Source organism: Papilio machaon, chromosome 14, assembly GCF_912999745.1.
Source record: "Papilio machaon chromosome 14, ilPapMach1.1, whole genome shotgun sequence".
Classification (NCBI taxonomy): domain Eukaryota; kingdom Metazoa; phylum Arthropoda; class Insecta; order Lepidoptera; family Papilionidae; genus Papilio; species Papilio machaon.
In genome coordinates, this window is record NC_059999.1 from 5023793 (window position 1) to 5048974 (window position 25182).

The following is a 25182-nucleotide window of genomic DNA, read 5'->3' on the forward strand; positions in this document are numbered from 1 at the left end:
GTGCGCCTCCGCTACTGCAAAATATTAAAAAAAAACGTATTGTCTCTGTTTTTCAAAGACACTGAGAGGAACCACAATATGCTTTTGTACAGAAAATATTGTGAACAATCACTGTTATTTAATATTCTGTGCCATTGTTAACCTTTTGACTGCTTATATCTGAATGGGTATAGTTTTCGAATAGGTACTTAATCATACAGTTAAAAATTCGTATTAAATGTTAAAGTCTAGATAGAAAGAATGTATGTTTCATTGTCGTTGTGTAGTATCTAGTTTTTAATATGTTGTAGTCGATTTAAATGTGTGATATTTATCTAGATTTCACCTAATAGTTATTTAACCTATATTTTCTTTATATGGCCCAAAATACTGTTTATTTAATAATGTCAAGGATGTTGTTCCTATGTAACTTAAATGGAAGGCTTCACTGTTAGATAAACTAAATGATAGGATTAATTCAATATTTTCAAAACTGTAACCGATTGGCTTATTTGTTGTTATATTTAATTTTATGCACATAATAAATTGATTTTAGGTCTTTGTGTACATATAATGGTTATATTTTCACAATTCGTTGTGTTTTAAGTTGTAGGAATTCGCATTAAAGAAATTATATGATGTTTATATTCACCTTAATTAATTCCGTAATTTATTTTGTTTTATATATATATTCCTCTAAAGAAAGTAGTATTATATAAAAAATTTTATTTAAATGTTTCTGTTCGAAATTATTTTATTTGTCAAATGATAACTGTAACACTAATTACTATGTACAATATAGGTATATAAATGTCCGTTATATGTACTGCTTTAAGCGGATTTCATATCCCTTGAGAATAAATGAGCATTTATTGATCGTATGTTTTTGTTTATAATTTTTTAACCATGTGTCCAGTTAACACCAATAGTGAAAGTTAAAGGCTTGGAAATTATCACATTTAGTATGTGCTGAAGATATAAAATTATAGGAAAATAGAAAAGTAGCAAGATTTTATGTTCAAGATTGACAGAGCTACTATTAAAGTATTCCGTAGCACTTAAAATTCAATTTTTTGATTAACACGAAAAGTTTTGCAAGGTTGCGGTGGTATCCTGTGATAACCACCGCAGTATTTCTGCAATGTCGAATTTGTCGAAATTATTTTTTTTCGTTTACACATAACAGTGGTTAATCTATGTAAAAAAACAGTCGGCACTTGACAGTCATTGAATGACAGTTGACAAGTGACAATGACGGGACAGAACTTTAATTCATATATTTCATAATCTAACAATTTAATTTTTGTGTTTCATCCTGACAGACAGATGTTTGTTTTATTTTTTAGGAGTTTTAAAAAGTACGTACAAAATGTTACAAAGATTAGTTCATGTAACTTTAAATGTTAAAGTATGTAATAGACATAATCCATTACTACTTGGAATACCCTTTCGGAGTCAAGCAAGACATCACTGTGGATTCAGGTTATACTCTAGTCACAAAGTTTCAGCCTTACGAAACTATTATGAAAGGACTGCAATAAGAGGAAGCGGATTAATGTCCTTAAAGTCCAGATTTTATAGTAGCCAGGTTGATACACAAAGAAAAAATGCTCAACTTGAAAGCGTTCATTTAAAAACTACGATAGGTACATCCAAGAAAGTCGATTTGAAATCTAAGACTTCAGAAGTGAAACGTTTATTTTCTCTGGCTGCTCCTGAAAAATGGACGTTAACTGGTAAGTGAAAATGATTTTGTGTTTATTATGAAGTATGAGTTTCCAGTGTTCTATGGAGATTAATGTAAATAAATAAATGTTTATGTCACTAAGCTATGCTATGTTTACAGTAATAACAGTAAAAAGGATTAATATTGGCCATTATTATTTAAAAAAAGGAAAAAAGTAGGTTGATGGAACAAACCATCCATTTGAAATTGCAAAAGTGATATACTAATATACACTAAAAACAGAATGTATTTGACATAGCAGATTAGTGGATCAACAGAAATATTTAATTGATTAAAAAAAAAACTTTTTCTCATTAATCTAATGGTATAATATAATTACATGCAATAGTATAATATAACAATAAATATATTTTTGAAATAATTATTCTACGGCCTGTATTTAAAATGAAGCAAGTAAATCCTACTTGACATAGTAACAAATTTTGGAAGTTTACATTTATTACAGCTAAAATTATTTTATTCTGTTAAATGTTCAAAGGATGTCAAATTATTATGATAAAATGTACTATTAACTATATTTTATTACAAGTATTTTTTTATGATTATGACATGATTATATTTATCTGAGTGCTCCCAAAACATGTTTTATCCTTATCATAAGACCTAAACCATTTTTTGAGACTAACTCCTATATAAGTTATCTGTAATAACCTTTCATTGATTATGCCACACAAAAATACTAAAGTTTATCGAACTTTATGTAGCTATCAAAACAAGTCTGTTAGAATTTTTATTTTTATTTTTATTTAGTGTAAATTTGATAATTAACTTGATGTAGTTCCATAAATACTAAATAGATTGAAACAGCTCATACCAGGAATAAAATAGAGAAAATAGAAAATTGTGTGTATGTAAAATAAAAATAAGTATTAGGTAATTGTTAGTTGATTCATGCTTTGTTGTTTGTCAACAGAATAAAAACAAATGATTGGTAATTAACATTGTAATAATGAATTAATAACTTATAGATATGGCCCAAAGTACTTTAGAAATAGCTATTTATGCCAAACTAGCTTTTACCCGCGACTCCGTCCGCGCGAAATAAAAATTAGAAAACGGGGTAAAAATGATCCTATGTCCGTTTCCTGGTTCTAAGCTACCTGCCCACCAATTTTCAGTCAAATCGATTCAGCCGTTCTTGAGTTATAAATAGTGTAACTAACACAACTTTCTTTTATTTATATAGATGATAAATTTAATTTGATTTCAGGTGCTATCGGTTTCCTGATTGTGTCATCGAGTGTGACAATAGCTGTTCCATTTTCCTTGGGGAAAGTTTTAGATATAATTTATAGTAGTACAAATGACCTTGGTGCAACCACAGAGAGACTTGATAGTTTATGTTTAATGTTATGTGGTGTATTTCTTCTTGGTGGCTTATGTAATTTTGGAAGGGTATACTTAATGTCAATATCAGGTAAATTTGTTATTTATTTAAATATGCATTTTTATAAAACTATGTACACACTATTAACAGTCAAATCTGGTTAAGCGTAATTGTCTAGTCCTGACGGGTAACTTCCTAAGCAAGAAACTGGGCTTAGAGAGAAACCTATTAGCTTGAAAAATATTTTTGTCCCTTGTACTATTGCTTATCCAAGTTTTACTGTATATGTCTTGATTTTTTTTGGATCATGTAAGTCATAAGAGAATAACAGTAATTGCATTTCAGTCTAAATTAGCTTTAGCCCCACAAATAACTCTTGTCGCTCTTCTTACCACAATTTGCATAAGAGTGGTTTATTCTAGTTGTCATAACATATTGAGAGCAGGTATAATTTGATAAAAGCTTGACTTTTAGGCCAGAGGATGACGCAAGCACTGCGCAAACAAGCATATGCTGCAATAATGCGTCAGGAGCCGGCCTGGTTCCATAGGACATCGACTGGGGAGCTAGTCAACCGTTTGTCTGCAGACACACAGCTGGTGGGGAGGAACCTAAGTCAGAATGTCAGTGATGGCCTACGATCATTATTGATGACGGTAGCTGGCGCTGGAATGATGGTGAGAATTTTTCTATCGTTAAATATTAAATATAAACAGATGAATAAAAATAAAACTTTTCAAGCTACGAGTATATAAAGTCTGAAATAAATAATTTTCATTTTATTTTATTTATTGTCATATGCATTGTTTTATGCCATGTATTACAATAAAATGTTTTACATAGCTATAAGCATTGTTCATATGTTTTGTGATGAAATAAATTTAATAAAAAAATACTATCAAAAGAAAAAACTTAATGGATTTTCAGAAGTAAATGTTTCGGCAAATCTTTTATTTATTGATTAATGTAAAGTTTCGTCAACATTAACCGATTTCAGTGATATAAATAAATTAATTAAATAAAATACCTTTTATTTCGGAAAATTTACATCTTTATGCTAAGACTATGTTAGTGAAATAAAATTTAAATAGTTTCCGCAAAATTATTTTTTATTACTCAGTTATTGTTAGAGATACATCTACGAATATATGTATCCTATAAGATATAGAAACTTATTATTTATATACATAATGTTTTTTTTTTAGTTTTACATGTCCCCTTCGTTGGCCTTTATCGGTTTGTGTGTAGTGCCGCCTGTGTCGATGTTAGCTGTGATATACGGCAGGTTCGTACGCAGCATCACAAGACAACTGCAGACAACTCTTGCTGACACTAGTGAGGTAATATGCTTATTCTATGTACTATATATATCATATATACTTCTAAACTCTTGGAAATATATTTATTCCGACTTATTCTGAATTCTGCATTTAAGATAAATTAATAACTACTTTTTATAATATGAACACCCACAAAATTTTCGGTAATTATAATGCATTGTTAACCTTGTTATACTTGAAATGAAGGTCATGAATTGTATGCAAATATATTTTTACAATCGTATTAAAAGAAACATATAGTTATATGATTTTAAAATACATATAAATAAGGATATATGTAATATTGTGAATATGAAAAGTGAAATTGATATTTAAGCCTGATTTTGAAATTGTTTATGCGTTTCACAAAATAAAATTATTTAGTTGCAGGCTAACGGTTATTTGTTTGTTTTTGATATTTTTAGCCAATTTCAAAAAGACGGAGATTATCAATTCGACTGGAATTTTTTATGTGTGTTACCGCGAAGCTCCGCCCCTAGTGCTCCGATTTTGATAAAAATTATTTTAATCGAAAGGAAGTGCTTGCAGTCCCATTTTTTTGATTTTTTTTTTGTATTATCATTTTTCCAGTTAGCCGAAGAGAAGATTTCAAATATAAAAACAGTAAAAGCGTTCAGTAAAGAGGCGAAGGAATGCGAATCTTACGCTCAAAGGATAGAAACTGTATTGAAATTAGCGTACAAGGAATCCTTGGCAGTTGGAAGTTTCTATGGAATGGTAAGAATTTGGTGTAATAAGAAAAATTAGCCTAAGTTACTCCCAGACATATCAGCTACCTTCCAGTAAAAAGCCCATCAAAATTAGTCTAGTCGTTTAGGAGATTATCCGGAACAAACGCAGATATGCGGACAGACAGACAAAAATGTTAAAAACTGATTTTTCGTTATGAGTGAAGCAAATATGTCTAGAGAGTGAGATTTTTTAGGAAATAATAAGAAATGGCATCCAAAGCCCAGAAGAATATAAGCCGCCATCACAGCTAGAGAAGGCAACACATGTTGTTAAATTTCTTATAAAAAAATTCAAATTTTACTTCACCTAATTTATTTTAACTTTTAGACTATTTTCACTTTAATATGTTACCAAAGAATAAGTGGATTTATACAATTGAAAAAGTCTAAAAATCTTTATTTAACTTAAAATTGTTAGTATTCTGATTACATTCAGTGTAGTTGAATTAGTCAAAGAATAATATAAAATATAATTTACACAAGTGCCCATTCTTTATGCAAATAAGTGTATTTGGAATCGGAAAATGAATAATTATTCTTTATAAAGTCTTGTGAACTGATAATAGATAAGAATATCAAACTGCGGAAAATGTAAATACTAATGTAACGTTAATTTATATAAACTTGTCCAATATAGTATTTTTATGTATATTTAGTTTGATTAAATTACGTCATGCCATTGTAACTAATGCCTGGTTTACATTATGCCAGTACAGTAGGACAGTAGAGCTGGACTGGAATGTGTATGGCCTCACTGACGCTAATTAGTGTTTACATTATGCTAGTTGCATTCCAGAGCTGAATTTGAGCGCAACTGTCCTACTGCGTTGGAATAATGTAAATCGGGCTTAAAGTAGGAATCTCGTGTTGTTTTTAACCTTACAATTGAAAAAAAAGGACTAATTCGAACAGACATTGGATTTATATGATACTTGAATCTTTGCTTAGGATTAAAATAGTATTTAATTAAGGTTAATTAAAATATATAAACAACATATTTCAAAACTTAAAAAAGTTAACGGAACCAAAAATGTATTTGATTGTTTTGATTAATTTATAGGTAATTAATCAATACATAGTATAAAACAAAGTCGCTTTCGCTGTATGTCCGTATGTATGCTTAGATCTTTAAAACTACGCAACGGATTTTGACGCGGTTTTTTTAATAGATAGAGTGATTCTTAAGGAAGGTTTGTATGTATAATAAATGCATAATATAGTAGAGAAACACTGATAAATTTAAAGGTTTCTAATGTGAACGCTGTGAACGTTGTGTATAAGGACATTCTGTAGTAGGTATATTTTGCATTGCACCCGTGCGAAGCCGGGGCGGGTCGCTAGTAATCTATATAATAATCTCCGTGATTACACTTACGTTGTTTTACTCAAAGACATTTTAACTAGCGTTTAACCTTTCTAAGGAAAAAGCAAATTGATATCTGACTCTAATACCTTGAAATAGTTACTTAAGCTATTATTTAGTACTCAATTATTCGTGCTCAAAAGTGTTAGTTGATAATTTTTAAATAACTTTGCCTTTGAAAAATATTCCTCCATATCTCTTAATCTTAATTTAATCTCCTACCTTAACCGTTTAGTAATAAATCTAGAAAAAATCGTATTTCTCGTCTACTAGTAACAGTAATCTGTATGCAATATTTAAAGTTTATAAGCAAATAAACTTAGGCTGTTAAAAATATTTCTACATGCAAACTTTCACCCTTTATTTAGCGAATGAAACCCTATACAGAATGAAATTAAAAAAAAATATCCCGAAATACGTAATATGTCTAGATATATTTTCGTTTTGTCTTTCCTAGACAGGACTTGCTGGGAATACGATAATATTATTAGTGTTGTACTATGGCGGTGGTATGGTGGCTACGGAACAGCTAACAGTAGGCCATCTGACATCGTTCTTGCTCTATGCAGCATACGTTGGCATCAGTATAGGAGGTCTGAGTGGATTCTATACTGAATTGAACAAAGGTCTAGGCGCCGCGACACGACTGTGGGAGATAATGGACAGGAAACCTTTGATTCCTTCAATAGGTTGGTATTTTATATACTAAGAGCAGTACTACTGTTCGTACTACTACTACACCACTAGATGTATAAAATTTTTGGGAATTCGCTTTTACGTCATTGAACAAATGGGTGTCATAATGCAATTTACATGTTACTATTTTTTCGTTAAATATTTATAATATTTGGCAGATTCGATTTTGTATTCTTTTTCCTAAATCTTGATTACAATATTTTTGTCCGTTATTTTTTTTAAACCATGTATTGTGTATGTATAGTATTTTTTCCTAAATTATTAACTGGATTTTTACTTTAGATTTGGCTTTTGTTTACGACAATATTCAAATGGCGGGATTTGAACTCTCGACCAATTTCGGTAATCCGTACCCTTAACGATTGGGTTATTGGCACTTCATTAAAAGATATATGTTGCTAAGTTATGCTAATGAAAAATTTTGCTTCTAGTTTCATCATCAGCTCTGAATACGTCCCCACTTGGCCTTGACCACTAGGTCTTAGTCAAACACGCTGGCCCACTGCGGGTTGGTTTATTTTCAGATTGCATCACGATGTTTTCTTTCTTCAGGTGGCCTCCGACCAGAGACAAGACCGAAGGGTGAAATAGTATTAGAGAATGTGACATTTTCTTATCAAGGAGCTCCTTTAATTAGAGGAATGAATTTACATCTGACGCCAGGCAAGTCGATAGCCCTAGTGGGTAGGTCTGGTTGTGGCAAGAGTACTATAGCTTCGCTTATTTTGAGGTTATACGATCCTGAAGAAGGCCGGATATTGTTGGACGGTGTTGATATAAGACATTTGGATCCTGTCTGGTTGAGAAGCCATATTGGTTACGTGAGTCAGGTATGTGAACTATAATTATTATTTTACTAGGTGTTGCACGCGACTTCATCGTCGCGGAATTTAAAAAAAAAAAACTTAAAAGTAGCCTATGTGTTCTTTCAGACTATGTTCTTCATCTGTGCCAAATTTAATCAAGACCCGTTGAACCGTTCCAGACAAACTTCCAACAAACATCCATCTAAAAATTCGCTTTTATAATATTAGTAAGGTTATTGGTGACATTTGTTTTATTTTTAATCATATTTCAGGAACCAGTTCTGTTCAGTGGGTCAATAAAAGATAATATAATGTACGGCGCGCTCGATGATCGCGAGGAGATGATAGAGATTAACGTAAGAAGTTTTTTTAGCAACACAATAGACAATTATTTATTAGTATCTATGGATGATTTATTTCTGAAAAAAAAAAAATTGCTAGTCTCAACTTTAAGACGTCGCAATAAGAAACAATCGTTTACCTGAAAGAAATGAAGTTTGCGCTGATTTCTTTATTATGTTATTATCAACTTTAACTCGTTGCAATAAGATATATAATCATCTAATATGCTGAATTCGCGTGTATGTACGATTTATGTATCAAGCGATAATCAACTTTATTTTTGTGTATTAAAGTACAAAATCGTTGATCAGAGTGTATCGTGCGCGGTGGAACTGTCATGCGATTATAAACTTTGTTGCCTTACAATAAGGTATAAATGTTTGATCAGGGTAAGATGGAGCCAGCGTGGCTGGTGGCGGCACGCACTGCGCAGCTGCAGGATTTGGGCGCGTCGCGAGCTGGCTGGCGGCGGGAGGTGGGCGCGGGCGGCTCACATCTCAGCGGCGGACAGAAGCAACGTGTCGCCATCGCACGCGCCATCGTCAAGGTAACCATATACAGGATGTCCGGATATTAAAACACTATTATACAGGATGTTTTAAAATTTTATTAAGTGTGAAATTGATTGCTTAATGTGATATCGCTTTTTTTGAATAGATTGAAAAGTAAAGAATTACTTAAAACTACTACTTATTTATGGAATACTTTTCGCAAACTTTGAAAGTTTAACCGTCAAATTTATTTTGCAATGCTTCTTTCCATGTGTTGTGTGACAAGAAAAGATAAAGTTAAGAATGAGTATATCAAAAGAAGTTTGAAAGTAGCGCCAGTTATCTAGAAATTGAGGAGCAGAAGGTTAGCGTGGTTTGGACATGTTAGCGCGATGTTAGCGGAGCGATGATGTTCATATAAACAAAAAAGTAATGAGATTGAATGTGGATGGTTATAAAGGTAGAGGAAGACTAAAGAAAGTATGGATAGATTGTGTGAAAGAGTATATGCGTAAGAAGGGGGTAAATTCAGATATGACGGCTGATAGAGATGTATGGAGGAGTGGTACATACTGTGCCGACCCTCCATGGGATAAGGGCAGGTTGATGAATGCTTCTTTCCAATGTATAGTCAATAATATCGAACTTTTTGACTATTTCTATATGTCCATTGTATCAGATATAATGATAAAAAATGCGCCAATTTTAATTTCAGAATCCAAAAATTTTAATACTCGACGAAGCTACGTCAGCTTTGGACGCTTATTCTGAATTCCTAGTCGACAAGGCGCTTAAAGATATAAGCAAAGATCGCACTGTACTCACTATAGCTCATAGATTGAGCACCATACAGTCCGCTGATGAAGTGGCCGTTGTTGACAACGGATGTATTGTAGAACAAGGAACTTACACAGATTTAATGTCGAAAGAAAATGGCGTCTTCAAAGAACTCATCACTCATCAAACATTCGCCTCAAAGTCTAGAGAGAAAAACGAAATACAAAATCAATGACGGTAACATCAATTTTAGGCCATGACATTGTTGTTTGTTAGAAAATTTTATTATTTATTTTTTATGTTGGGTTATTTAATTTGAAAAAAAAACGTAATAAATTTACAGGACATAAAAATATAAGAAATTTATACCAATTTATAGGTAATTAAATAATATATACTCAATGCAAGATTTATGTTGAAAATATAAAACCGATATGTTGAAAACGTACAAAGATAACAAAATGAAATGCTTATGTACAATATATTTAAAGTAAATAAATGTTCTATAAATCCGTTGCATCACAAATACATGTGCAAATTATAAATAATACAATAATAACTTCATATCAAATTATATGAAATTAAATTAAAATATTTTTATAAAAGAGTGAAATATAAATTATACGATAATATAATAAATATTTAATCTATAAAATTATGCAACATACTTAGAGCGAGTGAGATGAACATATACATCATCGGTTGTGAACAACAGAGATAGAACGCATCTCGTTCGCGCCATTTTAAAGCAACAGTTGACACTTTGTAATGTCAAACGAAGATATACGACCGATATTAACCCAACCTTTTTTATTACTTTTCATAAATTAAAATACTTGGTACAATAATTTACTAAAAAAGTGTGCAATATTGTTGACGGCATTTACCATCACATGATAATCTGTTGGATTTTTGACAGCTCTAAACGAACTAAAAAAAAATTATTTAGGTATTTATAATTTTACATTCTAATTTAAATATGATTTTTTTTCTATTTTACTGGTTCTTTATTATTCGGTTTTGGTGTCATTTAAATGCTCAGTCTTCTTGGGTAATTTTAAATACTGTTGTAATATTTGCTTAGATTGTTTTGAATTATAAATTAACGAGGCGATTAATTAACCCCTACCATTTTTCAAAGTCGATATTTTTAAAGATCGAAAGTCGTAAACTCATAGTTACCCAACTGGATTATTCCTATGCTTTATATTAAGGGAATATTAAATGTTATATTTTGTGAATTAGATGTAAATTTTGTTTTAATTTAAATGTTGCAATTGTTATTGCATTAAAATTATTACGTATAAATATTTTTAAATGTATGTTTGACGGGTATTGGCTTACGTTGTTATAGTGAAATGGAATAAAATACGTGTTGTTATTTTTACACTTTTTTTTTTAATCTATATGCGGAGATAAATACCTGATCCAATATCCTAAATCTTTGCTTACCAGTCTGGGTTACGCGGGTACTTAATTTGTACTAAGAACTTTGATCTTTGAAGCAATCTTATCTCTGTCGCAATCAAATAATGAAATAAAGTTATGGTGTTGTAATGGTCTTGATAAGATACATATAACTAGATTTGAGATTGCTTAAACGATAGACGGAAAATTAGGTTTTGTAATGATTAATAATTTATTAATGAATAATTACAATTATAATAATTTCGTTGATAATTCAATACCATCTGATCCGGTCTAGGATTAATCGTTGATAATAAAATAAAACCGCAGAGATCTGATTTGTATCCGCGATCCTTGCACATATCTCGTTTTGTATAATTATTTAAAAAAAAATCGTCTAATACTACGACAAAGTATACCAGATGTGTATTATATTTAAAATCGTTTTTCCGTTAATGGACATAAAAGAAAATTGAAAGTTCGCAAAATTTTGTTGCCTATGAAAAATTAGTTTATCTACCATACTTCACAAAGTTACAAATATTTTTTTAAATATATTAATGATACGGAAGTAGCTCTGGCTAGTTCCTTATGATTTTATATGAAAAAGATCGTTATCTTTATGAATTACCAAGCGTACCTTGCCCTATGACGGTCTATGTGGAGCGCGCCAAAACGCAACGCAAACCGTTTGTTTGTTATTTGCGCGCCGTTCTTCTACTGATACGTTCTTTAACCATGTCCCTCAGTAAATTCTTCAATTCTTTGGCTAAACAACTTTTTAAAATTAAACCATATAAAAGTTTCAGAAAACAAAAAACATGGCGTTCGTTTCCAAATTCTCGCGCTTTTTCCCGCGCATTCGGAACGCAAACTGCACCGGATTTTGATAGTACAATTTTAAATTCGCCTTGGGGTGAAATTAAAGTTGGGAACGAAACTTTAACTGAATATGTGTTTAGTGATTATGAGCTATGGGACGACAAACCATCTGTGGTAAGTTAATTTTTTTTTTTTCATTTATTTCTAACTTTATTTTTCGGTGATATTTAATAATTATGACTACAAAGACAATACGTTTAATGTCACTAAATGTATTTTGTCTATTAATTAATGCAGATAATAGACTATTACTATTTCGTTTGAAATATAATTAATAAAGACAGTTCAATGGATCTGTGTCAATACAGAAAAATATAAAAATAAACTAGATTTAACTTGCCCAACAATATTTACTGTAAACCAACTGCCAGTCAGTTCTGACGCGTTTGAATTTTAAATTGAAATAACCGTGCTGCACAGTTAATGTTTTATTACCTTCCAATTTTTAGAGCATAGGAACAGATAAAATAACCTTTGATTCGTTAAAATTAAAAGATTAAACATTGAAAATAAAAAAAATCGTGCGGTACAAAGTTCGCGGCAATCTATATTTGCCTGAACACGGAGACGAACTGAGATGGTAATATAAATAGTCACTGTCCGAAGGTTAAGGTCACATAGAATCACTTGCCAAGTCAATTTTACTATGTAAACAATAATTTTATATGGAAATAACATTTATTAATAAGAAAGTTAAAGGTACTCTGTTTATTAATGTTTAAGTATCAGAACCTTAGTAATTATGACCGGATTTGTGCATGGTTGTTTATAAATATGATGCATATAATAAATAAACAACGAAAATATAGGTGTTTCGGCCTACAGATCGGACCAATAGATTATTTTTCTCAGTATTCGGATTGAATCCATAGAATCGATCGGCCCAGTAAAAAAAAAATTCTGTTGATAACTGAAAATAATTGCAGCATTTTTTTTTATCATAATGTAATATTGATCTTAAGGTTGCTTTAATTTTAAAGGATAATTTGCGTCTGTGTAAACCGATTGTTTGTTATCTCTTTTTTTTTAGAGAATGAGAGAATTGATCATGTTTTATTTGCATGTTTCGCAAATAAAAACTCATTATTATAACGTTATTTATTAAATATTCAGACATGTGGCGTTTCTGGTCGTTCATACCCATACGGTATGCTGAGGATGATGGTGGAGAAATGCGCGATGGCTCTCCTGGGACACATGCGCCTGTCTCCTGGTGAACGTATCGGGTTAATTCTACCTAATATCCCGGAATTCGCTGCTCTTATACACGGTGCAATCCGGGCAGGATTAGTCGTTACTTTCGCTAACCCGTTGTATACCGCCGGTAAGTACGTGTAAGGGTTCTTTCACATAGACCAGAACGGAGAACAAAGCAGATTTTATCGCCAATAAATTGAGCTTTTTACGATTGAAACAAGGTTTAATTTTACTTTTCACGTCTTTTTCGTTTGCTTTTCATAATTATTAATTATTTTCGATAAAACTGCATTATGTGTTATTATTAATCATATATTGGTCCATATTGTATTTACCGCTGGTTTCTAAGACCAAATCTCTATATAAATTATATCGTCATCCCTGTCATTATCTGTTGATAAATCAGAGATAACAATATGTTTTAAACGGGGATTTTGGTCTCAGAAATCCACGGTTTGATATTATTGTTTATTTAATCAGATAATGAATCGTATAACAGTGTCTTTAAGCAAGAATATCAGTAGTAATAATCCACAAAATTCAATACAACATTTTAAAACTTTCCTCTTTATAATGTTTCATTAAATTCACGTATATGCAGCATATCGTTTGAGTTTATGAATGAGCTGTTCACAAGCCTACTTCGTATTTATGTTTCACATTGTTACGTGCGCTACTATAGTAAATATGACGTCATTTATCACTGTACTTTAACCTCTATCTTGTTAATTGTTGCAGCTGTATCTAATAGGCTCCCTTTTCAATTGCTGAATGCCGCATAACCTATTAGTTTTAGTTAAACCGTATCAGTAATTTGTTGGTTATAAATTCATTTCAAGCATAGTATGTAGATTTAATGAGAAATCAACGCCTTACCAACATACCACCTGATGTCAGGTGACGATGTGGTCGAAAAATGCTAGCGTTCGGAAAGATGAGTACTACCTTAGTGAATGCTTATTCAACCTATTATTGAAAGTAATTTTTTAGTTTTGTATTAACAGAGGAAGTCCGGAGACAGTTTACGGATTGTGGTGTCAAAGCCATTGGGACTATAGAGATGTTTATGCCACTCGCGCTCGAGGTCAGCAAGTCACTTAAGGACTACAAGGGAACTATCTGGGTGGGAGGTGACGATGATAAAGTTAAAGGTGACTTAAACAAATGTGGTTATTATTTTTTTCGTAGGCAGTTCTGAGAGCCATGTTTATTATTTTATTAACGTTAACATAATGGTTTTGTTCTGCCTGGTGCCTATTTTTTGATATTATGCAGGGGTAACAAATTGTGAACAAGTTTATCAAAACAAAATTTAGTTATTTGTTAGTATTGTGAGTGTAGAGTCCAGGGAATTTTGCATTATTCAAATTATTAAAAACTTTTTAAAAAGTAAAAAACAAATAATAATATAAATAATAAATAAATAAACAATAATAATATGTTATCTCTCTATACATATTATTAAAACTGGAGTGTCTTTATGTAACATCGAAAAAAATATAAAAGTCTGGTCTATTGTTTCCTTGCTTCTTATAAGTATTACATATTCCGTATAACGAGATCCTTCTATTACTCTAAATCCCTTTTAATATTTCCAGGTATATTTGGTCTCCGTTCACTACTAATGGCGGACCACACGACCGATTTGCCGGAGTTGAACTGTGACGAGGTCTGTCTTATTCCCTACTCCAGCGGCACAACTGGCATGCCTAAAGGCGTAATGCTGACACATGCCAACCTCGTGTCCAATTTGAAGCAGGCCAAGTGTCCCAAGATCATGAAGTATCAAGGAGAAAAAGGTTAGAAACCTATTTCATAGCTTCATACTATAATTTCCGTATTGCACTTTTTTTAAATCTTAGATATTAGTAGTTTAAAATGTTGTAAATGCATAACTAGCGAATTAACTTCAGTTAAGATGTCATGTGGCTAGAAAAAGGTAAGCGACCTTTGAAATATTATTAATTTAAACTATACGATAGGTTTTCATTGCCGAAACACAAGTATATAAAAAACTGCCCTCCCTCTAATTAAAAAAAAAACAGAGAACATGTTTTGTACGGTTGATTCGGCTGTGAAAACTGACGTTTAAAGTTATTTACTGTTTTAGGGCACGGCGATGTAATCCTGACTGTTCCTCCGTTCTTCCATATCTACGGATTCAATGCAGTTCTCAACTACAACCTAAGTCTAGGTTACCACATCGTTTCTATACCTAAGTATGTTCTATACTAAGTTTATTTACATACAAGTACACAGTGTATTTCCAGATGTCATGGTAACGACATCTCTAACCCGTACCAATATTATACAGAGGAAAGATTTGATTGTTTGTTTTCAGTGAATAGGGTCCGAAATTAAAAATTTATAAAATTTTACACTGTTGGGAAGTTACACTATCCCTGGTTATTATAGGCTATATGTTCTTTAGATAGGAAAAATTTTAATTCCGCGCGGACGAAGTCTCAGGCAACTGCTAGTATTATACAATTTTATTTTAAACCAGCTGTCGCTTACGACTTTATTTAGAATTAAAAAAAATAGTTTGTAGCTTATTCCATATCCTACTAATATTATAAATGCGAATGTTTGGATGGATGTTTGTTTGAAGGTGTCTCCAGAACGGCTGAACGGATCTCTATGAAATTTGGCATAGATGTTGATCATAGCCTGAAAGAACACATAGGCTACTTATTATGTTAAATTTTCTTTAAATCCGTTCAGCTGTTGTCCACTTTCAATTTTCGCATTATAAATATGACAAAATAATATCGAATGTACATTTTGATCCTTTCTGTTTCAGATTCACTCCAGAAGACTACATCAAATGTTTAGTAGAATACAAACCGACGACACTGTTCGTAGTGCCATCTCTACTGGCCTTCCTCGCCACGCATCCTCTGGTGAAGAAGGAACACCTGCAGTCAGTGCAGACAATAATGGTGGGTGCGGCCCCCACCACCGACAGCATGCTAGAGAAATTCCTGCTCAAATGCGAAAAGACTAAAGACGAAATCAAATTGTTACAAGGTAATGTGATAACTAGTGTTTTTTTTTACTATTTAAAAATTCGAAATTATTTGACTTTAGTTCCCTTTCACTGGATTTAACTTCAACGTTACAGTTGATACATTTCTTCGTATTAAAACAGGTTACGGTATGACAGAGAGCTCGCCTGTCACTTTGATGACGCCATACATCTATCCATACAACAAGGTGGGGTCAGTGGGTCAGCTCATACCCAGCACTCAGGCCCGCATCGTCTCCCTCACTACTGGGGATAACTTACACGCCCACAAGTCAGGGGAACTGTATCTAAGGGGACCGCAGGTCAGTTTTAATAATAATAATAAAACTTTATCACAGACACATGGTCCATACAAAATCAACTTAGAAGTTAAATAAAATAAATAAAATTACAACATATGTAGACGTGGTCGCATAGCTAATACGGGACAGTCCAAGCCCACTCTATCAACAATGAGTTGCAAGTATCTGTTGGCGCTGCCCCGCACCCGCTGCATCAGGGATGCTGCTCTTTTTCTTATTACTGCGGCAAAGTCGTCAACACCGGTTGCAAAAATCTCAGATGCGCTACAGAAGTGCGGCAACCCCAACACGGCCCTGAACCCATTGTTGAACTATTATGATGAATTAGCTGTCGCCCGCGACTCCGTCCGCGCGGAATTAAAAAAAAAAACATACTAAATAACCTACGTGTTCTTCCACACTATGTTCTACATCTGTGCCAAGTTTCATCAAGATACGTTGACCTGTTCCGGACCTACAAAGAAACATCCATCTAAACATTCGCATTTATAATATTAGTAGAATTTGTAAGTTTTATACATTTCTAAAGTACACTAATGACGTTATAACATTATTTATGTAACAATAACACAATAACCCAGGTAATGAAAGGTTACTGGAACAACGAGACGGCGACGCGGGAGACGGTGGACGACGAGGGCTGGCTGCACACTGGAGACGTCGCATACTACGACGAGGACCACTACTTCTACATCGTCGACCGCACCAAGGAGCTCATCAAAGTTAAAGGCAACCAGGTATCATGAAGTATTTGTTAATTAACCTTAAGGCCCTTTTCCACTAAAGATACTCTGATCCTGTGCTACTATTATGAGCATTTGAAATAGTACATCGGAACTTTTCTGCTCGAAATGGCAGTTGCATTATTAATTTTAACTAGCTTTTGCACTTTATTGCAGCATATGTGTTCTTCCAGACTATATTCTACATCTGTGCCAAATTTCACTGATATCCTTTAAGCTATTTTTGAGATATATAATAACAAACATCCATCCATCCAAAACGCATTTATATTAGTAATTATTGTATAATAGCTTTTACCCGCGACTCCGTCCGCGCGGAATAAAAAATAAAAAACGGGGTAAAAATGATCCTATGTCCGTTTCCTGGTTCTAAGCTACCTGCCCACCAATTTTCAGTCAAATCGATTCAGCCGTTCTTGAGTTATAAATGGTGTAACTAACACGACTTTCTTTTATATATATAGATATGCATTGGTGCGACCGCAACAATAGTGCGTTAGTTTTAAATCACATTAGTGGAAATGGGGTCTAAATTAAATGTAACAAGAAATAATTAATTATAATATTAACAGGTATCTCCAACAGAAATAGAGAGCGTAATAATGGAACAACCTGAAGTAGCCGATGTAGCTGTGGTAGGAATACCTGATGCTCTCGCGGGCGAAGTTCCCAAAGCATTCGTAGTACTTAAAGCGAATCATAAACTAACAGAGAAACAAATCTACGACGTTGTGGCACAAAAGTTAACCAAATATAAACACCTCGAAGGCGGTGTAGCATTTCTACATTCAATACCAAGAAATGCAGCTGGAAAAATATTGAGGAATGAACTTAAAGTTCTAGGTTCAAAGAAGTAGGTTTATTTATATAGTAAATTGATTCAGTGCACGTGCACTATATGTAGATATTTTTTTTGTATAGTTAGTTATGTTTGTAATTTTAAGATAGTAGGTTATAATAATTGTAAGACTAATTCTGCTATTAAATTATTTATTTATATAAACTTAGTTTACTTTAATATTAAATTGTATAAAATTATTTCCTTATCAAACAATATCTAATATCTTCCTATTACAAATTATCTTTAGATTACCAGTAAAAAATACTTAGCTAGTTATAAGTTTTTAAATATTAAAAAATGTTCTGAAGTTCTACTTTCTCTAAATATCAGTGCTTTAAGAAATATTGTTTTGATGTTACCATGAGTTTCCACTGCCTTAACGCAAATACAAAAACATAAATAATTTTTTTAATCAAATGTTCTATCACGAATATCTACTTATCGTAACATTCTCACGAAATATTCGTGCTAGGTCCTCTGGTATTGCTACAATGGAAACAGATGCATCTTGTATTCACTACTACAACTAGAAAAATATAAATTTGTAAAACCCTGCAAATAGACATGAAAATTGTAATCATTTAAATAATATAATGTTTTTTTTACTTTTTCCCTTAAAGAAACTTTAAGCTTTGCTTATATGAATACTTTCTATTTTAAATTAATAAATGAAATTAATTTAAAACATACCAAACCGGCATTGGGCTAGCATGGTTGACTATGACCTAGTCACCCCTAACTTAGGGTAGGCACCAAGCCCCTCAGTGGGGATATATAGTGAGCTAACAATAATAATGATTTAATACACAAAAGAACTAAACATAAGAAAATTGGAGTCTTGCATTTACGTGTGTGTGTGTTTTTATAATATAATTAACTTACATAAAAAGAATATCAAATAAAAGTAATTCATAACACAATACTCTGATTTTCAGATGCCAAAATAATCTAATACTTTGTTACTTCACTCTTAAAAACCCAGAGGTAATTTGTAGTGATGCAACGGAAGTGTCTTAACGGAAACAGATGTCAAAAATAAATTTTAGCAGAAACGGAAACGGAAACGGATGCGGAAACAGAAGTGTAAATAATAATAAAAAACATATTTACAAAAATATTTTTTTGGGTAAAAACAGTTTGTTGTCGTTTTTAATTTATTAAGGCATTGGATATCGATGTCCTTTAGCCTTCAATGTATGTATTTTTACTGCGCTGCAATAAGTTAAAATAGGCGTTTTTTTATTTATTTTCAGGAAACAAAATTACACTATTTACAAATTAATGTTCGCCAAACCACTCGTGTTGACAAACGACAAATATATTTCTTTATTAATACATTCACTGCTGACCACTCGGATCCGAGTGGGCAGAGCTATTAGTAGCAGCGCCTCCCCCACGGATCCGAGCGAGGAGCCCGTTCACTTTGTAGTAGCCAGTAAGCCGCCGGCGTTTGAAGCGAGTCCATGTTGCTTTGTGTGGCCACTCTGGCAATATAGTCAACTAACGAAAAAGAGTATTAATTAGTTTCATTCTTACAGTGTTTAGTATCACGTTCGTACGGAGGCAAACATAAAAATATCTTGTATCACATGAACCTAAGGCTGAACTTTGTTATGTATGTATATTTTTTAAATATATTTATGTCCTGTATGTGTGTGTATGTATGCGTGTGTATGTGTGTGTATATGTGTGATGATGATCCCTTGCGCTCAAACGCAAAAAATGTGTTTTTTTTTATTGAAATTATTATAATAACATTATTAATTTATCTATATGTTCAGCATTCCCAGATACTAAATAAAAATTCATCATAAAAAGTTTTGGCTCCCAGCTGTTACCTTTTTTTTTATTTTGTAAACAGTGAATGTGTTAAGTATCAAATACACCAAATCTAGATTAGAAAAAGATATAATTATTAGGCGTCGGTGGCTCGTGGCACTTGACTTGCAATCTGCAGGGCCTGGGTTCGAATCCCGCCATGGGACATGGGCAATGTGATTTTCGATTTTCGATTTACATATGTACATTTATCCGACGTTCTTACGGTGAAGGAAAACGTAGTGATGCTGCTTGCACATATCTGAGAAAAAATTCAATGATATGTGTGAAGTCAACCCGCTCTAGGCCAGCGTGGTTGACTATGGCCTAGTCACCCCTAATTTGGGGTAGGCTCCGAGCCCCTCAGTGGGGATGCATAGTGAGCTGATAACAATAATCATGATGATATATTACATGGTTATCACTTATTCAAAAGTACATTTAATAACTCGTAAGTATGAAATAGTCACATTTTGCCAGTTGTCAAATTTTATATGGACAACAACTAGACAGTTTACTCCAGCAAGAGAAACTGATTGTTTCAAAAAGCAGCAGAAAATATTACGCGCTTAAATTCACAAAATAGTACGTAAACAAACAAATGCGACAAGTGCCGAAAGGCCGCGCACGGACTGCGCGTCTCGCGCCGCGCATTTGGATCTCTCAGCCGTCGTAAAGTTCCGTTTTAAAAACAGACATCCGTTGCATCACTAGTAATTTGTTACCTCAGTCTTGGTAATTATTTTGCTATTGTGTACCTTTTGAGCAAAGCTATATATGGATTTAACCTAAGCCCCTTAGCATGTTTGTTAGTCATCTAATCCTATTAACCTTGGCATCACATATACTATCAATAGTGTAATTAAATAAAACTAATAAGTATAAATGGCTTTATACTAATAATTATTGGCTACCTTAGCTTTTACACTGCAAGCCTTAAAATTAACTGTTTTTGATGTAGAAAATGAATAATAAATCCAAAATAAAATATTTAATTTTGTGTACAACCAACCCGTTATGTTTCCTTTAATTTAACAATGCCTTACTCATCACTACAAGTTAGTGTATGTATTGTAGTTAACAGTCCTTTTAATTTAATACATTCAGTGCCATTACACACAAACTAAAGAGAACTTGCATTTGTTGTTATTAAATGTGTTAAATTTGTTGTTATTAAGGACCTGCCTGTACAGTCAGGGCCCTTGTTGGTGTCCCACTTAAAGAAACTTCCACCTTTGCCTTGTTCCTTGCAACAAGACAAGCTCCACACTATCGTCAGTAAATCAAACACATCTGTATTAAAGAATTTCTTAATGTAACTTTCTTGAATCATATCTTGTATTATAATTTGACAATAATTACAGAAATTACATTGTTTTACTACATTTAATACTTTATTCAAGTCTTTAACCTTATATTAAGTGAGCCACATTTGATAAAAAACTTGTTCAAAATAAGCCACAGTTATTGACAATAACACTTTTATATCACATGAATCATTGTGTTTCTTCTGGTTTTTCTTGCGTTTCAGTTTCTTCCAGTTTATTTTCCGACTTTTCATCAACAGTGGCATTTTCTGTAATATCTTCCGACTTGGTGAATGCCTCGGAGGGTATTTGTTGTATCTCCGAGTTAACATCACTGATAGAATAGTTATCTGTTTCAATTGATGTTGGATTTTCTACTGGAGGATTAGGTAACACTGTTTCATTAATCTTCTGTACATCCTCTTTGGAAACTTCTTTGATACTATCTACTGCGATTGCAGCAACTTGAACATCTGTTTGAGTTTCAGGGTCAGTTCTTGGTGAGTTACTATTACCATCAGTATTATCACTAGATGAGGAACTCTCTTCACTCGAAGTTGACACTTCAGAAATCATCTTTGGTTCACCAATATCCTCTTTACCATTAGAACTTGAACAACTGTCTTCGCTGATTGCCTGCGTAGGATCTACACAAGGTTTAGAATCCTCACTTTCCTTTTCATTTTTGCTTTCTTCTTTAGCTACTTCAACTGTTTCATCATATTGAGCTTTAAGTTTTTGTTCCGTCATTTCAGCATCATCTATTTTTATTTCTGGTACAATTAATACATTTGCTACTTCATCTGTTTTCATTTTATCATCCTCTTTATCCGATGATGATGGAAGAGATGAATCCCTTTCTAATTCATCATTTGGCTGTTCTGCAGTCTCTGGTATTGATTCTGAAGTCACAGTTTCACTGGACTTATTTTCTGGTTCTTGAGGTGGTGTGTTATTTAATAAAGAGTTCTCCGTTTCAGCAGGTTCTTGTACATGGCTAACCTTTTCTTGAGTATCCATAAGAGTTTCCTGTTTTGTATGGACTTTTTCTTCACTGTTATCAACAGAGATATGGGTATCTGAAGAACTTGGTTGGGGATCAGTGTTATTTTGCTCTGAATTTTCTTTCCATGACACATCTTCCATTTCAACATCTACATTATATTCTGAATTGTTGTCGGAGCCGTTGACAATAGGTTCCATTGGTTCACCATTCTCCTGCTCGATGTGACGTTGTATTCCGGGCTCTCGTGTGCTTACAACTAAAATATTTTTCTCAATTGCTCTCATAAATTTATCCACGCGATTATACTGCTTACGAGGAAATGCTAGCAGCTCGCAAATACGTTGAATTGTAAAAGGTGCCGAAGTAAAACTGTCGAGTCTTTCCAATAAACTATTTTTCATAATATCGTAATTGAATGGATCCACATTAGGATACGGCGGTATCTCAATACCTGGAGTTGTCTCATAGAAATCAGTTATAACGTTTAACAGTTTCTCTTTGAATAAACTTTTCACAAGTGACCATTGATACACAGGATCACCGGTACGTGCTACATACGCTAAGTAATCGTTTAGCTCTTGAGGTATCGTTTTTGGCTTGCGTTTTGAAAATTCTTCAAGTAAATGAAAGACTTCTTCAGCGTTTTCCATTTTGTGATTTGACCAAATTGAAACTAAGTTTAATAATATACGTAAATGAAATAAACATACAGAAGAATACTGAAGTGACAAAATCAAATTGATTGAGATCCACAGATAACTGAAGCAAAGGGGAAGAAGCTAAAAATAATTGAAAAGAAACCTTACAAGCAATTTTGATCGCACAGGTTATACCTGTTTATGGTGCAAAAGTCAAAATGGAAATTTTAATACAGGAACATAGGTAACTTATTTAAAGGAAAATTCTTCCACGTCACTCCAGATTCTGTAAAATATAAACTTAATAAGTATAATCTTTTAGCTGAACTTCGTTTTTACAATTTTACTGGCAAGAACTAGTCATAGACACATATTTATGCTAAATTTGGCAGATTGTTAGTCAGCTTATTTTCAAATGTGTAAATTATAGAAATACTAATAATTTTTTTTTAATAAGTAATTAATTGTGTTTTGTTTAAGTTTAATTCATTATAAAAGTGAGCAGTTTTTATATAACGAATAACTGTTATTTATTTCTATTACTTATCAGAAAATTTATCAATTGCCTCTTTAGAGTTTGAGGAATTCCTGATGGATGTTTATTGCATTCCTATCAATCTGGGCTCTGACAGCTTCCTTCGCGTGAAGTTCTACGTAAAATCAGTCTGTATCTGTATATTTTGTAATAATTTTGATTACAATTGATATTTACCTTTTTAGCATTTTCTTTAGCACTTTTTAAAAAAAACTAGCATATTTTGGCATATTTTAACAGCTCATTTAGCACATTTTGAAGTACGGAAGGTGGCAACAATGGTCATGAAATGATAATCCGGCCAAAAGGACTAGTATCCAGGCTAGAAAATATTAATTAAAAAAAAACATGACAATCGTGACATCTGACATTTGCAGATTGCAGAACAAGTGAGTAAAGTTGTAGAATTAAAGACCTGAATTTTTATTTTAGAGTACTTAATTCAGTTGCATTTGGACTCCTAAATAGATTTTCAAAATGAATACACTAATGAGAAAGAGTTTCCGGCCATTTTTAAATAGCACAATCCGAGCATCATGTCGAACATTTGCCGATGTTAATATGAACGAGAAAATAGACAAAATAGTAAAGGATAATAAGGTCGTAGTATTTATGAAAGGCGTACCTGATGCGCCGCGGTGTGGGTTTAGCAACGCTGTTGTTCAAATTATGAGGATGCATGCTGTTCCTTACGTCAGTCATGATGTCCTCTCAGACGAAAATTTAAGACAAGGTAAGTTTATACCGCCTTAAAACACAACTTATATAATGGTTATTTCTCAAAATGTCATAATATAATTCCAGTTAATTAGTGATGTTTAAAAAAAATTCTTTAAATTGTCAATGTACAAAAATTGTATGAATGGCTTGACCTGATATCTGATGGATATTGTGCTTAAAATTTGATAAACTATTTTGGTAATTTAGTAATACTTTACAATAGCGAATCATGACAAATTTTAATAAAATATTATAAATTTTAAACGATTGGAAATGATCTCTTGTTACTGATTTGAATTTTTTGAGGTCGTAATTTTCGAAGACCAAATAAAATTAATTGTTTCATATTTTATTAATTATCCTATGTCCGTTTCCTGGTTCTAAGCTACCTGCCCACCAATTTTCAGTCAAATCTATTCAGCCGTTCTTGAGTTATAAATAGTGTAACTAACACGACTTTCTTTGGAAATTTTTGGAATTTTTCTTTACAGGTATTAAAGAATACTCAAATTGGCCAACAATACCACAGGTGTTTATTAATGGAGAGTTTGTTGGGGGTTGTGATATCATGCTGCAAATGCATCAGTCGGGTGAATTAGTGGAGGAACTGAAAAAAGTTGGTATAATAAGTGCTCTATTGACAGCTGAACAATCCAAGAAAGAAGAAAAGAAGTAGAAATTGAGAGGTAGATCTAACAAGTTGAGTAAATTATGTATTTATATTGCATACAATCGTTACAGATATATGTATTTTATTTATTTATTGTCTGTATAGATTAATACTATTATCAAAAGCATAAAAAACAGGATTTTATAACAAAATCATTATTTAATTTTTTAACCAAATCAAAACAGTTATATGTAATTTTAATATTCTTTCAAATTTATGAAAGTAATTTAGTACAACTAATTTGCAATCATTTCCTGCTATTTTTTTTATTACTTCTTTTAAAAGTAATAAAAATTATTTAAATGACTTAATCTGTGAATATTTAAGTGTGTTGGTTTTCATATTTGATTATTGTAAATTGTTTTTAGCCAAATGATATTCTTCAATTTACTTTGCCTTGTAACCTAAGACCTCTTATCAAATGAATGGACAGTTTGAACCAAATAAAAAGTTTGATTAGGTTTATTATTATTCAAGTTAGTTTAGTTT

At 32.4% G+C, this 25182-nt stretch overlaps 4 protein-coding genes across 5 annotated transcripts; 3 read left to right on the forward strand and 1 right to left on the reverse strand.

Moving 5' to 3' along the window:
- Positions 1 to 1328: 1328 nt before the first annotated feature.
- Positions 1329 to 9900, forward strand: LOC106710935 (ATP-binding cassette sub-family B member 10, mitochondrial). The gene is made up of 10 exons (XM_014503127.2): positions 1329 to 1715; positions 2937 to 3143; positions 3528 to 3730; positions 4259 to 4393; positions 4964 to 5110; positions 6945 to 7176; positions 7736 to 8013; positions 8262 to 8345; positions 8720 to 8878; positions 9538 to 9900. The coding sequence occupies exons 1-10, from the start codon at positions 1349 to 1351 to the stop codon at positions 9832 to 9834; spliced, it is 2109 nt and encodes a 702-aa protein (XP_014358613.1). The 5' UTR covers positions 1329 to 1348; the 3' UTR covers positions 9835 to 9900.
- A 1775-nt stretch (positions 9901 to 11675) lies between these two features.
- LOC106711183 (probable 4-coumarate--CoA ligase 3) lies at positions 11676 to 18108 on the forward strand. Of its 2 annotated transcripts, XM_045680893.1 has the most exons (9): positions 11676 to 12002; positions 13002 to 13212; positions 14090 to 14236; positions 14684 to 14884; positions 15196 to 15304; positions 15889 to 16115; positions 16237 to 16415; positions 16997 to 17152; positions 17731 to 18108. In XM_045680893.1, exons 1-9 carry the CDS (start codon positions 11745 to 11747, stop codon positions 18013 to 18015), a joined length of 1773 nt encoding a protein of 590 aa, XP_045536849.1. In that variant the 5' UTR covers positions 11676 to 11744; the 3' UTR covers positions 18016 to 18108. The 2 variants fall into 2 exon arrangements, with proteins under 2 accessions (XP_045536849.1, XP_045536850.1); XM_045680894.1 differs by lacking the exon at positions 13002 to 13212 and having other exon boundaries at positions 11895 to 12002; positions 17731 to 18103.
- A 2712-nt stretch (positions 18109 to 20820) lies between these two features.
- Positions 20821 to 22939, reverse strand: LOC106711168 (serine/threonine-protein phosphatase 4 regulatory subunit 2). Its single transcript, XM_014503412.2, has one exon. The coding sequence runs from the start codon at positions 22778 to 22780 to the stop codon at positions 21314 to 21316; it is 1467 nt and encodes a 488-aa protein (XP_014358898.2). The 5' UTR covers positions 22781 to 22939; the 3' UTR covers positions 20821 to 21313.
- Positions 22940 to 23651: 712 nt separating this feature from the next.
- LOC106711177 (uncharacterized monothiol glutaredoxin ycf64-like) lies at positions 23652 to 24848 on the forward strand. The gene is made up of 2 exons (XM_014503422.2): positions 23652 to 24036; positions 24515 to 24848. Exons 1-2 carry the CDS (start codon positions 23781 to 23783, stop codon positions 24697 to 24699), a joined length of 441 nt encoding a protein of 146 aa, XP_014358908.2. The 5' UTR covers positions 23652 to 23780; the 3' UTR covers positions 24700 to 24848.
- Positions 24849 to 25182: the final 334 nt, after the last annotated feature.